Genomic DNA, 15971 nt, shown 5'->3' on the forward strand with positions numbered 1-15971 from the left:
CTTAGTTGCCTCTTTAAGGTACCAAGAAAAATACTAATAACATGAATTAATAATATAAATTTTTGTAAAATAAAAAATAAATCAATAATTAATAATTAAACATAATAATTAAGCTATACATAATTATTATATGTGAAACAGTTTCCATTTTGTTTCTGAGATATTTGAATTTGTAACACCCATGAAAACTATACTCATTTTACCAACTTATGTATTATTCCTATTATTCCGTTTATTATCATTATTACATGTGTATTTAAGCATAGCCTTTTTAATTGACTTGAATAAGTGACATCAACAACTGCAAAATTAATAGTGAGTGATGTCTCAGTCTGAGCTGCACAAAGGAGGCATTGGGATAGAAAGGTTTAGTCCCAAGCAATCTTGGCTCAACCCTTTGGTAGGTTATTCAGAGTAAACATGTCATACTCATACATCGTTACACTACTAGAAGCAACTCTTCAAATCTTTTGAAGGACTGTAATGACTTAATGACATAATTAATGGATTTGAATATACAGAAAGTATTGTGACAGTGTGAACCCCAGGGAGATGATTAGCATGGCATCTGGGTACAGCTGCTATGCAGAGTATACGTATGGGTCCCTGGGGTGGAGCAATTGGAGAGCAGGGTGGGCCAATGCTCCATTTCCCCATTTTGTGGAAACTCCATGCCGGGTTTTCCATGAGGCAAGAAGTCCACAGGATCCGGTCCGGGATTTCTATTAGGCTGACATCAGGCACAGGTGCTGGACATTAAAAACCCCTGGAGCCTGATACTCAGAGAGACTGTTGGGGGAAGAGGAAGTTCCCTGTGCTCCCAGGGCAAGGAGAGGCCCTGAACAAGATCATCCCTGAGCCAAGTGAGGCAATACCTGCCTGGACATTGTGTGTGCTGTCTGGGGGAGGTTTTCCAGAGCCTGGTGTAGCTGGGTCTGGCTGGGAGGTCGAGTTAGTGAGTGATTAGGCTGGTCAGTTTAGACCAGCATAGTTAAGTTAGAGAGGGCTCCAATTGGGAGCTAGGTTTTATTTTTATGATTTGGTTTTGGGGTTCAAGTGGTTAAAATAAAGCGCTGTTTTGTTTAAAGCTGCTTTTCCTGACTCTGATTGCCCTAGAGGACCGTGCTTAGGACCCCTAAAAAGTGACATGTGTGGCCCTCATGCTACAGGGTTTGTCACATATGGTGGAGAATGCGGGCAAAGCACTGCTATGGTCTGTGGGCAGAAAGCAGGAACCAAGTGAACAACTGAGTGGATGCTGGTGACGAGTGCTACACTGGATCCAGGAACCCCAAGTGTTGTGCGGCCTGAAGCTACCAAGCTGCAGTGGATGTGCCAGAAGTGATTACAGCTTAACCAGGAGGATTGAGTGGAAACTCTGCAAAGACTGTTGCATGGTATGTGCCCTTGTGTATTGCTGGCTCAAATACATATGCTTATGGAGGAAGCCCCCTGATGCCAACCTAAGAGGGACGTCATCAGCAGAGCTGCTTAGTCCCATGGTCGCTCAGCCCCATGGTTCTGAGCTGGTGGGGAGGATATGTGACAGTGTGAACCCCAGGGAGATGATTAGCATGGCATCTGGGTACAGCTGCTATGCAGAGTATACGTATGGGTCCCTGGGGTGGAGCAATTGGAGAGCAGGGTGGGCCAATGCTCCATTTCCCCATTTTGTGGAAACTCCATGCCGGGTTTTCCATGAGGCAAGAAGTCCACAGGATCCGGTCCGGGATTTCTATTAGGCTGACATCAGGCACAGGTGCTGGACATTAAAAACCCCTGGAGCCTGATACTCAGAGAGACTGTTGGGGGAAGAGGAAGTTCCCTGTGCTCCCAGGGCAAGGAGAGGCCCTGAACAAGATCATCCCTGAGCCAAGTGAGGCAATACCTGCCTGGACATTGTGTGTGCTGTCTGGGGGAGGTTTTCCAGAGCCTGGTGTAGCTGGGTCTGGCTGGGAGGTCGAGTTAGTGAGTGATTAGGCTGGTCAGTTTAGACCAGCATAGTTAAGTTAGAGAGGGCTCCAATTGGGAGCTAGGTTTTCTTTTTATGATTTGGTTTTTGGGGTTTAAGTAGTTAAAATAAAGCGCTGTTTTTGTTTAAAGCTGCTGTTCCTGACTCTGATTGCCCTAGAGGACTGTGCTTAGGAATCCCAAAACGTGAGTCAGTGTTGTGTGGCCCTCATGCTACAGGGTTTGTCACAGTATGAACTTTACACATGTTTACCAGTGTGTAACAATAATATTGATGTACAATAATGATAAGTACATGTCAAACTTGAATAGTTATCTTTCATTAACCTTTAGATGGAGCCCTATGGATCATCTAGGAGCCATAAGCCCAGATATGTTGGTTAACTCATTTGAGGCTGGTTATGTATCCACAGGACAATTACCCAAGACAACAGCTTTAGTGACAACTTTGGCCAATAGACACTGCTGGTATTGTTAGTTAGTACTGTGGTAGTAGTTTGTCCTTTTCATAAGCTTATCGCTAGTCCTTCATTTTTGGGTTTAGTAGAAATGTCATATTTTCAATCAGTGTGAGCTCTTTTGAAGAGCTCAGTGAATTCCAGGGTGGTACTGTGATAGGATGCCACCTTTACAATAAGTCAGTTTGTGAAATTTCATCCCTGCTAGATATTCCATGGTCAACAGTAAGTGGTATTATTGGAAAGTGAAAGCATTAAGAAACAACAGCCACGAAGCGGAAGATAACATCAAGTCACAGAGCAAGTGCTGAGGCCCATGGTGAGTAAAAGTCGCCAATGCTCTGCTGATTCCATAGCTGAAAAGTTCCAAACTTCCACTGGCATTAGTATTGGCACAGTGTGGCGGAAGCTTCATGGAATGGGTTCCCATGGCCAAACAGCTGCATTCAATTCTCACATAACCAAGTACAATGACGAGTGATGTAAAGCACTCTGCCACTGGACTCAGTGGAAACGTGTTCCATGGCATGACAAATCATGCTTCTCTGGCAGTCTAATGGCAGAGCCTGGGTTTGGTGGATGCCAGGAGAACGTTACCGGCCTGACTGCATTGTGTCATGTTTGGTGGAGGTGGGATAATGGTATGGGGCTGTTTTTCAGGGATTGGGCCCCTTATTCCAGTGAAGGCAAATCTTAATGCTTCAGAATACCAAGATATGTTATACAATCCGCCTATTCCTCACCCAAGAATCCACAAAAACTCTGGTTCATTCACTTATCATTTCCCGTCTTGACTACTGCAACACTCTTCTGGTTGGCACTCCACTGCCTCGACTCTCTCCTCTACAGTCTATCCTAAATGCCACTGCTAGGCTTATCTTCCTTGCACGTCGCTCCTCTTCTGCTTCCCCCTTCTGTGAAACCCTCCACTGGCTCCCAATTACCTTTAGAATTAAATTTAAGATCCTGGTACTGACATACAAGGCCATCCACAATACTGCTCCTCCGTACATTTCTGACCTCATTAGCAAATACTCTCCTACTCGATCCCTACGTTCCTCCCATGGGCTAAGGCTTGTCATATCCCTTGAATTTATGTATTGTATTAAGCGCTGCGTAAACTGTTGGCGCTATATAAATAAAAGATAATAATAATAATATACAATGCTATGCTTCTAACTTTGTGGGAACAGTTCGGCAAAGCCGAATTTCGAAATATTGTGAAAATACATATTAATGTCTATGTAGTTAGAAAGCAATGTCATAAAAGTCCTTGTTGGTGTAATGGTCAGGTGTCCCAATACTTTTGTCCATGCAGTGTATTTGACTATTGAAGCTTATCCAGGTCATTTTGCTAACTAAATGTCCACAGATAACTAGCTACAAGACTGGCTTTCAGAAAAGACAGTATAAAAATACAATACACAGACACACAAAGGCATAACACACATGCGTACACGTAAGCACTGCAGTGACAAATTTGCAGACATGTATATAAACATATGTCCTTTGCTAAACAATATAATCCAAATAGTCACTTCAAATGATGACATAGGTCTATAGGTCCTGTCCTCTGATCACAGCACCACTTGGCCTGCACACAACTAATTTCTCCTACCAGGCTTCTTCAAGCACAGTTATATGTATGTGAATAAAATTCTTCTTTACATTTTACACGATTTGCTCTTTTTCTCTATGGCTCCCTCCTCTGTACAATTTTGGGGGGTCATCTTATAATGCTAGCTTTTTCCTTAATGAGTAGGCAACAGAAACACAGTATTAATGTCTGAAATTCCCTTCCTGTGACCTACATTCTGCAGACATATTTTGGTGAGCCGCCATGCGCAGTCTTTGCTGGAATGTTATCCTGTTTTAATTTTATAATAAATATCCACTTATTGCACATTGATCAAATTATTTTTTCCTTTACAAAAGGCAGATCTGTTTAATTGCCAGAAATGGCAAATGTCCATGCACAGGTATTGGGGATATGTATTAAGTTGATGTAATTCTTACATATGTATTAAGTTGATGTAATATGTTAATTCCTCAACGGCAGCTGGATTAAAACCCATCTTCAGTCATGCACATAAATCATGTGTCAGTGTAATAGCAGTATTTGCACAAGAGGTATTTCAAATATGCTGCAGAGTAGGGAGATATGTACATGAAGATTAAAGGGGGCATGCTTTGAGTTTTGTGGGTTTATTAATTAGGCAGTGAAGTTGCTTAATGTAATAGAGCTCCAACGCTCTCTCTATGATCTACAGAAGGACCAAAATATAATAACAAGACACTCCTCAATGAGATGTTTATATGGGTTCTCAGAGTCCCTCCAACTGCGCCAAGTTGGACAAGAGAAGATGCTGTAAAATGTTAACGTTCCAATTGGCTTGTTTTACCTTTGTTACACACCGCAAGCATGCGCACCTGAATTGCAGAATTGGCTCATTGACATTCCCTGGAACCATCAGGCTTTGACCTAGAGTCTCGGGGGTTTTGCTCCAATCTCAGGTCACGGGGTGAAGGGACAGTTTCTCAGGCTCACACAATCTGCAGCTGACTCCTTCCTGTCCTACACTTCTGTGAACATACATAAATTTCCCATTTGGGTAACACACTTGAGGAGTCACTACATAGGATCTAGACCAAAAACAAAAATCCAAATTCCACGTCTAAAGTGTAAAAGGTGTAGATAAAATAAAAGAATCAGTAAATGAATAAATGAATGCTCCCCAAGATAGCAGCCTCCAAAAACACTCTTCCTCAAGATGCTCAACAATACAATATGGCGACCAAGGAGCGCATATACATGTATATGCGCTCCTTGGTCGCCATACTACATAGGATCTGCAAGATGGGCTATTAAAGGGTTAATATTGAAAGAATCTCAGGGAAAGCTCATTTAGGAAGTTCCCAGGTATGCTCATTGACCAGTCCCTGTATTTTCTTATGTATGCCTCAAAGGCTTCCCATCAGTTAATGACACTGAGCAGACGGCATACGTTGCTCTCGCCTTGTCTTTTACTGTTTTGTTTGTCTCCATTTGAGTCACAGCCAAGCGACTTAAACATGTCTGTAACAGTTTACTGATATAAAATATACCCTCAAGGGAGGCAGAAAAAAAGTTGCATTGTGCTGGCTTTCAAACATAAGCTGCCTTCTAAAGCACACTGCAAAGAGAATCAGGTTTTAGCGCTTGAGCTGAGAAATACATTTTCAATATTTTTAGCATCTAACAATTACAAAAAAACATGTTTTCAAATAGTAATGGACTGACAACTTTTAACACAGTGGCAAAGCCAGCCTAATATCCCAGAAAAGAACTAGCCCAGAACGGGAGTACCTAGAACCCCATAAAAAAAACAGAAAGGATCCAGTCAGGGTGAAGATGTCTTAGACCTTAAATGAATGGGCAAATACAAACAAAACACATATTCATATCTATGAGACAAATCGTCTAGACCTCTGAATTCTGGCTTTCTTTCGTCTAATCCTTTTTTCTCTAATTCATAAATGTACAATTCAGGGATCTCCATTATTCTCATTGGTGGTTTGTGCTGATCCTGAACTCTTTGCTGATCTAAATCAGATAGGATCTAAACATCCAGCGCTTCAGCTCCACACTATTCAGCTATGATGGTTAGATGAGTTACTGAGACTAAATGGAGCAAGAGCGCCACCTACTGGACTAGAGTGCAGTGTTCTATCTAAGTGTATTTTCCTTAACTTTACTAAATACTTGTACTACTCATCTATACATTTTTTGGTACTTTCTTTTTCACAACTTTTCACAAGGGCCTCATAATTTGTTTCCTCTGTGCTGATTTGTGGCTGCCAGCGAATTTCCGAGGTCACAGAAAAAGTGCCTTTTCAGAAATCAGTTTGTAATAGAATGACGATGCCAGCGCCTTGGTGCTCTATTTCCACATTCTATTCCAACAAATAAGGACAATCTGCAACTGTGATTATGAACAAGTGATTTTAAGCTTCCAATATAATTTTCTTGTGTGAAAATAACTCATGTGCTCACAATGCAGCGCACTGTATTTGTGATGTTGATGTGCAAATTGTACGACTTAATGTTTGCTGACATATTGGGAAACGGCATGTGTGACTTAAGTCCCTTGTAATGAATCCATGGATCAGTGGCTTCGGCAAAGGGGGGCCAGAGGGGGCCATGCCCCCCCCCTACATCATGTTGTGCCCCACCGTGTGCCCCAATTGAAACGCTGTTTTGTTTCTTGTTTTTTTTCTGCAGCCACGAGGAAGCATTGAGTGACACGGAGGAGAGAGGGGTGCCAAGCGGCTGCTCAGGAATAAGTTTCCAGCAACAGCTCGGTGCCTCCTCACTCTCCTCCGCTAGGCCTATGTCCTGGTCACGGTGCTGGCATTTCATGCTGAGCGCCAGAATATGACATCATATTCCAGCGCTCAGCAGTGAAGCAGCACGCACCGCGACAGAGCAGCGAGACAGAGGCCTTGCACTCCCACCGTAGGACTTCTACAAGGTAAGTGAACTTCAAAGGGGGGAGAGGGAGAGGGTAGATAGAGAGAAGGGGGGAGAGGGGGGTAGAAAGTGAGAAAATGGGGGAGAGTGTAGATGGTGAGAAAAGGGGGAGCAAGGTAGATAGTGAGAAAAGAGGGTAGTAACAATATTGAAATTAAGAGCCAAAGTGAGTGAGAGAATGAATGAATTTTGTGGATGCATTGTGTGAATGGGTGAGAGAATAAATGAATTAATGTGTGGATGAATTGTGTGAATGAGTGAGAGTATGAATTAATGTGTGGATGGCTAGCAGCGGGGGTTGTCTGCGTCCATCGCTTAGACCTTCCCCGACTGTCAGAGATCAGAGTTCCCCGCACTCTGATCTCTGACAGCCGGGGAAGGTCTGCGCGATGGACGCAGACAACCCCCGCTGCTAGCCACACCTCCTTCCTGCTGCAGCGGAAGTTGTCTACGCAAATCGCGTAGACATCTACACGCTGCCCCAGCTATACACCGGGGACTCAGAAGTACCGGTAAGTGGGGCGGGGGGGAAGAGACAGGAGGATCCAGGTCCCCTGCAGCTGCGGGGGATCTGGATCTTAGTCGTCTCATAGTCAGACCTATTTGAGGTCTGATTATAAGATGACCCCGATTATAAGACGAGGGGTTTGCTCTGAAAAAAACCTCATCTTATAATCGAGCAAATACGGTACTTTAAATATTAATATATATTGGCTGCAGGGGCTAATATTAATATATGGTATATTGGCTGCAGGGGCTAATATTAATATATATATATATATATATATATAGATATATATATATAGATATATATATAGATATATATATATATATATTGGCAGCAGGGTCTAATATATTGGCAGCATGGGCTAATATTAATATATATTGGCAGCATGGGCTAATATTAATATATATCGGCAGCAGGGGCTAATATTAAAGAATAAAAACAGGCAGTTCAGCTGTTACCATATTTGCTCGATTATAAGACGACCCTGATTATAAGACGACCCCCCAAAATCTGAATATTAACTTATGAAAAAAGAAAAAGCCTGAATATAAGACGACCCTATAGGAAAAAGGTTTTACCAGTAAATGTTAGTTCATGTAAACTATGTGAACAATTGTCTATTAATAAAAGCTATGATTGAGAAAAATATCTTGTTTTTATTTCCTTTTTTTTTCCAACCTGCCCCCCCAGTTATGCACATCTGCCCCCAGGCTTGCCACTCTGTCCCAGAAATGCCTTATACCCCATATATGCCACTGTGCCCCATGACATGCCTTTTAACCCTCTAAATGCCACTGTGCCCCATGATATGCCTTTTAACCCTCTATATGCCACTGTGCCCCATGATATGCCTTTTGACCCCCTATGTGCCACTCTGCCTCCAGAAATGCCTTATACCCCTATATGCCACACCAGGTCCCCTGTATCCTCCTGTGTTATGCCCCCCCCCCCAACTTACCGGTGCTTCTGAGTCCCCAGTGCTTAGTCCGGGAAGCGTGTAGAGCTCTACACGCAGCCCGGACTAAGCACCGGGGACTCATAAGCACCGGTAAGTTGGGGGGGGGCATAAGACAGGAGGATCCAGGTCCCCTGCATCGCTGCGGGGAATCTGGATCTTAGTCTCATAATCAGACCTATTTGAGGTCTGATTATAAGACGAGGGGTATTTTTCAGAGCATTTGCGGTATTTTGAAATCATATTTCAATCACAGTCTTTACTTCAAAGAGATAAGTACATATTATGTAGTTAAAAATGCATGTCTAACGCATATATATATATATATATATATATATATATATATATATATATATACACACACATATATATTGTATATGTAGCATTTTATAATTGCCCACACACACAAACTTTGGTCCCTGTCCCCCCATGTGCCCCCCCCCTAAATATGAAAGCTGGAGACGCCACTGCCATTGATAAATGTTTGCAGCATGTAGGAGACAGTATGACACCCCGGGTGGGGTATTTATTCTCATGCATGTTGCATGCACTGACCGTAAACCCGAAGCTCTCTTGTGCTTTTGCCGATTAGTACTCCAAGCCAGCAGTGGGCGCTGTTTCTCTCACCTTTCCTCTAGTGCTTTCTCTATTTCCATTTTCGCGCCTCTCTCGTCGCCCTCGGCGTCCATTTCCCTTTCTGCTCCCGTGGTGTGTTCGGTAGGACGCTCCGGGGAGGAATTTTTTGTTACTTGTGACCGCAGTCGGTCTCGGGATCAGCATCGTTCATCATGGTGAGTGTGTAACCGTGAGGACAGGGTGTGTGTGAGCCGGCAGCAGGCCCACGAATGAATTAATACGCTGCGGATATGTGCGGGCACAAGCTTTTTGTATACCCACGTGGTCCGTGCCTTGTTGTTACCCGGAGTGGGTGACTGGAATTAAGTAGGCAGATTGGGCAGCTGCGTGGGGTCTCATTATAGAGTAAAGGGTAGAGATATATCTAAGGGAACCTCGTTTATGGCGCTTTCTAATAATCCTGCTTCTCTTCCTGTGTAAATATAAATCAATCTGGCTGCTAGGCCTGCTTTTAGAAATAGTGCTGTGAAAAAACACTTTTACTTTAACCAAACAAAAGGCCGGTGTGAGGGCTGTTGAGAACTATGGTGATGCTATAGTTCCTATTAAAAATGTAAGTTTCCCTAAGTTTGTAAATAACTCAGCAGGGGGCGCCATCTAAATCTGTTGCAGACTAGCCTTCTCAGGTGGACACATTGATATTATGTGTGTGAAAGTGCTTGTGATGGCTGGAGTTTTCCAATAAAATGTTTTCCTATAAGTGTTGCTTATGTATTTTTAATGTCCTTTTTCTTCTTCTAGAGTTTACCATTGAACCCCAAACCGTTCCTCAATGGCCTCACTGGTAAGCCAGTGATGGTTAAGCTGAAGTGGGGGATGGAGTATAAGGGTTATCTGGTGTCTGTGGATGGATACATGAACATGCAGGTAGGTAATGCTCTGAGTAGTGACATGTGCCATCAGATTCAGCAAATGATCCAGCTGGGGGCTGCTACACACAATGTTATTGTTGGCACCGGTTTTCATGTGCTTTTACTTTAATGTGGTGTGTGTGTGATATGCCTAGAATTGTGTTATTGGCCCCCTATATTCAGATATGATATATAATTCATCTAGCCCTGATGAGTGTGCAACATTCTTCAATGCCCACATGCATTCCTGATCAGAAAAATCTCATTTAGTTTTAACCTCCAGCCGGAGGTCTAAGCTAAAGTAGAATCATACCCCAAAATGTGGCATTATTAGCAAAGGCTAATTTGTTGCTGTTTTGCCGCAATGTTTATCATTTCCCAAGTTATTGTTAATCGTGCCTGGTAAACTTTTTTGTTTTGTTTTTTCGTTTCTGTAAAGCTTGCAAACACTGAAGAATATATCGATGGTGCGTTGTCTGGACACCTTGGTGAGGTTTTAATAAGGTAAGTGTTTACAGTGACTGAATAATTAACCAAACTATTTTAAGCTGCTTGTTGGTCCTTGGGAAATATAGGTGCAAGGCCATAGTTTACTACGCCTTCTAGTTTTCAAAATGAAAGTTTACTGTTTCCTTAACTGTAAAAAATAAAAAAGGGGGGGGGGCTGGGCTTTTCATAAATTTCATGTATTCTTATCACAGCGTGTGATATATACAAGATAACACAAGCCGATAACTTCAGAATGAAAACACAAATGTATTGAATAGTATATAGATTTGCAGACCTATTAAAGGCATACCTCTGTTCTGTTTCAGCTTTGGTAACCTTGAATAAGATGGTAGGGTGTTTATAGCAGAAATAAAATGTACAATACCATAAGAAGCACATGGAATATTGTAACATTGTAGCATGGGATTTTAGTAATTTTGCTCATAAATGAAAGGACACTAATTTGATTTCTCTTGCTGTAGGTGTAACAATGTATTGTATATACGTGGTGTAGAAGAAGAGGAGGAAGATGGCGAGATGAGAGAATAAATTCAAACTAACTTGATTTTGTACATTTTTTGAAAATAAACTGTACCTTTTATTTTGAAGGGTTGTTTTCTACCTTGATTTTCTTGAGGCGGGTTCATATTTTGTATAACGCTGTTTTGTTTTTTTGTGAACAATAAAATCAAACTGAGTTGTGATACTTCTGCTTCCATCTCTTACATTAACTGAATATAATCAGTATGTACTGATGTCAACCACACTTATAATATGGGACACATAGGGAAACTTAGAGTTAGTGGACCCTGGGTATCTTATGACTGTATACTTTAAACCTGAATGACAGTTTTCATGATAAAACAAATATTAAAAACTCACCTATGTACAGTATGTATGTGTTATGTAAAGTTTACAACATTACTTTATCACACATTAACCCATGCGATGGTCCAGTCAGCAGAGCAACTTATTGACAGTCATGGTGATAGAAGCATGTTTAACACTGACTGGGACCCTCACTACATTCATACCAGGTTGAGGTTGCATCATTACTTCTACAGTATCACAGTTAATTACCGATTTTTTTTTTTTTTTTTTTTTTCTTTTTTTTTTTTCTTCCCAGTAATGTTATACTGATGAATGCATTTGAAATTCTATAATGGGATATAAAACAAACACATGAATTATATTAAAAATAGTTTTATTTTGTGCACGTTAGTTTGAGGTACAAGGATTCCTGCTGTAGCAGTAGTTATTGTGCAATCACAGCTCTGTGATGCAATAAAGGCAGAGCTGGATATGTGTGCAGGACACAGCTTCAGGCCACCACTTTGTTGGATTGATTGAAGCAAAATGAAGCTGATAGTTTTCGTCTTATTTCTGCTGGTGCTGGAAGTCTGCCCTGCTCCGCTGCCTGCTAATTGGCATCGCAGTGACGGCGAGATGAAGACAGAACCAAGCAAGCCTCCGAAGGACAGCCAGAATGACTTGGATGCCAAATGGATTATTGTTATAGCATCCGTGATACTTGTGTTATTTTGTCAGTGCTGCTGCCTGGTTGGATTCCTCATCTATAAATATAAAAACTGTAATCCTGATGATAATGGCAGCCTGCATGAAGCCCCCAGAAGAGCCGGTCCGAAAGTGATCACGTTCTTAATGTCTGTCTTCTTCTCATAATAAATAGCTTTTGCTTCAACTTCAAAATATGTTTTATTCTGTTGTGTATCGCTTATATACTATAGTTATATAATCATTATATACAGTATATCATGGGAAAGGGTCTGCATGAATATACCTACCTATGGCTATCTCAGCGCTATTAAGTTACTGATTGTTGTTGAATAGTTCAGGCAGCCTTTGTGAAGTTACCAGGAGGGAGGAGATTCAGAATTGGAAATGGATTAGATAATGTTGGCTTCCATCACCATATATCTATACACACGGGATACAACGTTGCCTTTTAAATGATACCATGAGGTGGCAATATTGAGTAGCGAGTTGCTGGAGATGTATATCACCAAGAATACAATTAGAAAACATGAGGCGGTTTGTCGAGTTCAACCAATTGGAACATGGGGTGGGCTTTTTAAATACCTGTACCCAGAAATCATTTTTTTCTTGACAAAGCTGGCGTCTTGCCAGCTAAACACACGCGTCGGGTTTTTGTTCGCTCACTAGTTTTAATCAGAGGCTGATTAACCCGTTAGGGAATTGGTGCCTCACTAGTTTTTTGATGATAGCAAGTCTTTTTTTTGGGCTGCATAAACATTTGTTTGGGAAGCTATTTCCTCCCTTTGATTCTCCGCTGTGAGCAACCCTATACGCTGAAAACGATTTATTTTATTTTTTAGCCCAAGCTACCCCAAAGTCCCACCCTAGGCCCAAATACCAGTTCCTCACTAATGATCCACCTACCATAACTCATATGAAAAAAAGACAAGTGCAAGTACACTGAAAAAGCAGTGTAAAGGCACAAAATAAATAGTTTTTTTAATGTATAAACAATTTTTTGGATTAACACACACTGCTGAACACACTGAAATACTCCTCTGTCTCTGTCCAACTCATGATCACGAGTGAGAAGGAGAGGGGCAGAGTACAGTGACAAAGGTAATGTTTAGAAACATTGTATTTGTCAATTAATGCACCCGATTGGGGTTATACAAAAATATATCTTTAATAAATAAATAATCAACATCACACGGGGAGGAACTGGAAGAAAACACATCAACACTTTCAGGCCGAAAGCCAATGATTGCGGTAGCGCTGCTGTGAGCCGGGGATTTGGACTAAAGAACATATATCTGGACCTCGGATCTGGTTTTTAATGTAAGTGTGGATATTTTACTTATTTATTAAAAGGTATATCAGAGCAATTCCTTCAAAGGTGTAGATACTGACCTATTGGAATGGTTCTCTTAAGAGGGGTTGGACGGAGAGTCTTTACATCGAGAAGGCTGTTACCATATTTCCCCATGTATAAGACGCTCCCATTTATTACATAGTTATTATCATAAAATTCTTACTCATCATCCTCATCACCCCCATCCATTAACTGTCCCTAAATTAAGACCCCATCAACCATAACTGCCCTTAAATTAACCCTAAAGACCCCATTAACCATAACTGCAACTAAATTAACCCTAAACACCCCATTAACCATAATTGCCCCTAAATTAACCCTTAAGACCCCATCAACCATAACTGCCAATAAATTAACCCTAAACACCCCGTTAACCATAACTGCCTCTAAATTAACCCCCACCTCCCCTAACTTTCAGCAGCCCAAATGTTCATTGTTTACTTACTGTTAGATGAGTTTCTGAACCATGTGGACGCTATAAGAAAAGGGGCAGGGCCAATCGGCAGTGGGTCAGAAAGGGGCGGGGCAGTCAGTGTGACTGCAGGGAGGGACTGGGAAGTAGTAACTGCAATCTACAACCACTGTATAAGACGCACCTAGTTTTTAGACCTCACATTTTTCAACGAAAAGGTGCGTCTTATATATGGGGAAATACGGTAGTTGCCATTTGTTTATACAGTGTAAATTCTTCCTTCTGCGTTTTTTTTTAAACATTTGAATCAATGACAAATGTTAGTTCCAATCTAATTGTATTTTCATTAAGATGTGTTACAAACTGCTTGGTGCCAGTCCAAATCAATATAACGTCATCTATATAGCACCCCCAAAATTTTATATATTGTGTAAATACTCATGTTTGCTCCCACCAGCCAAGATAGAGGTGTGCTTAATTTGGAATGCAGAATCCTTACTTTCTTTAAAATTCTTTATAATTTTGCGGAAATGTTTGTTATAAATGAATCTATTTTTGAGCTGTCTACTATTTCAAAACATATACTTTTACAGGGGGTTAACTGTCTGAAATGGGATATGGGCCCAGAAAACCCCCAAAACATGCCTGACCTATGCATGTGGAGTACAGCAGATGTGGCTGAACACACATTGTTAGGTTTTTCTGCAGTAGCCCTCCTTTGTTTTTGGATAAACCTGTGTTGTGTTTGCAATTGTTTGATCTGCATTAGAGCATTTTTGTGTATTGTTTGAAGAAAAGATCAAAAGGTTAAACAAAAACAAAGTCGGTTACTCTTCTTGTACCAAAACAAACTGAAAACATATATTTTACCGTATATGCTTTTTTCCCCTGGATCCATGCAAGAAACTTGCAATTTGCGTTCCACAACATCCTATTGACATAACTAACATGCATTGGTATGTCATGTTTTTGGGACGCTGTAAGGTCAAAATCAGAACATACATCCTTAAGCTTTAATTTAAAGCAACCAATGAGCATTCCTATGCATTAACGTGCATGTGATGGCTGGAGTATCCCTTTGATATTAAAAATGAAATACTTTTTTTGTTAAAAAATGTAAATGCAGTAGTATCCTTATTGTCCACAAGATGGCACTGTGTCTTTAGGTCATGGATTTGCCTTCCTTAATTTCATTGTTCAAAGACATTCTTTAGGTGGGGAAGTTATCCATTTTCAAGGTATTTTTCTTGTGATCTCTGTGTACATCGTAAAGATATGTTGTGCATTCAGCCATACCCTTCCATTAAAGTTGATTTAACTATATTAGTGGGTAAAATCTAAAATCTTAAAGGGAATAATAGCAAGGGGAACAACATTTGTTGATGCCTGCTAGATTCAATGGTGACTCAGGAGCTGTATGTAGGCTAAACTCTTCATAAACCAAGTTTTCCCCCATTCTGAAAATATTGGAAAGTTTTAGTGAATTTGTAATTACATTCAAACGAGTCTAAGGGGCCCCACCAACTTTATGTGGTGGTGTAGGCATTTTTTTTAATACACCAACCTATTTTATTCATCTAACAGCCATAGTGGGGTGAAATCTCAATAGATAGGTTGGTCAGATGTCTTATTCAAACAGGAGATTGCAATGCAACTCCACAGTATACATTTCCCATATGCTTGCCAGGCTCAAGGATCAACCTGTTTCATTAGGAACAGAGTGCCTGAATCCCCACCAGATTTTTATCAGAACACAGGTGTCATCAACTCTTTTATTTTCTCCAAGTCCTCACAACTGCACTCAGGTGGTGATACTCAAGCTTTCCTATGCTTTTCCTAGCATTAAAACTCATGCATTACTGGTTTTAAGGTAGATTTAAAAAGTATATTTTTGTTGTAGAAAAGTACTAACGACTATCAGTGCAAATATTTCTAATCATGGATATAATCTGATATTGTGTAAACTGTTAGCTGCTAAGCAATAGCACTTATTATTATTTACCCTTGGTTGTAAAAAAAAAGAAAAAGACTTTAGGGTCGCTGTATTGGACAAATATATATATATAATATATATATATAATCAGGATTTCCAAAGAGCAGCATGCAGCAACTTTGCAAATCACTATCACTGAAATACAACCACATTACACCATGCCAGCCTCAGAAAAGTAAAAGTGTTAATTCTAACTGTCAAACATTGCCTTATGTTAACAATATCACAGCTTAACATTCAATAAGGTCCTTAAATGGGGGCACTTAACCTTTTGGGGGGTGCTAGTCTGTCTTTAATAAATATGGATGATCAGGGATTA

The 15971-nt window shown here is 40.8% G+C and overlaps 1 protein-coding gene across 1 annotated transcript; it reads left to right on the plus strand.

Annotated features, from left to right (window-relative positions):
• Window positions 1-9046: 9046 nt before the first annotated feature.
• SNRPF (small nuclear ribonucleoprotein polypeptide F) lies at window positions 9047-10986 on the plus strand. The gene is made up of 4 exons (XM_053462048.1): window positions 9047-9193; window positions 9780-9905; window positions 10329-10393; window positions 10861-10986. The coding sequence occupies exons 1-4, from the start codon at window positions 9191-9193 to the stop codon at window positions 10925-10927; spliced, it is 261 nt and encodes an 86-aa protein (XP_053318023.1). The 5' UTR covers window positions 9047-9190; the 3' UTR covers window positions 10928-10986.
• Window positions 10987-15971: the final 4985 nt, after the last annotated feature.

The sequence above is a fragment of the Spea bombifrons genome, chromosome 4, assembly GCF_027358695.1.
Source record: "Spea bombifrons isolate aSpeBom1 chromosome 4, aSpeBom1.2.pri, whole genome shotgun sequence".
NCBI lineage: Eukaryota > Metazoa > Chordata > Amphibia > Anura > Pelobatidae > Spea > Spea bombifrons.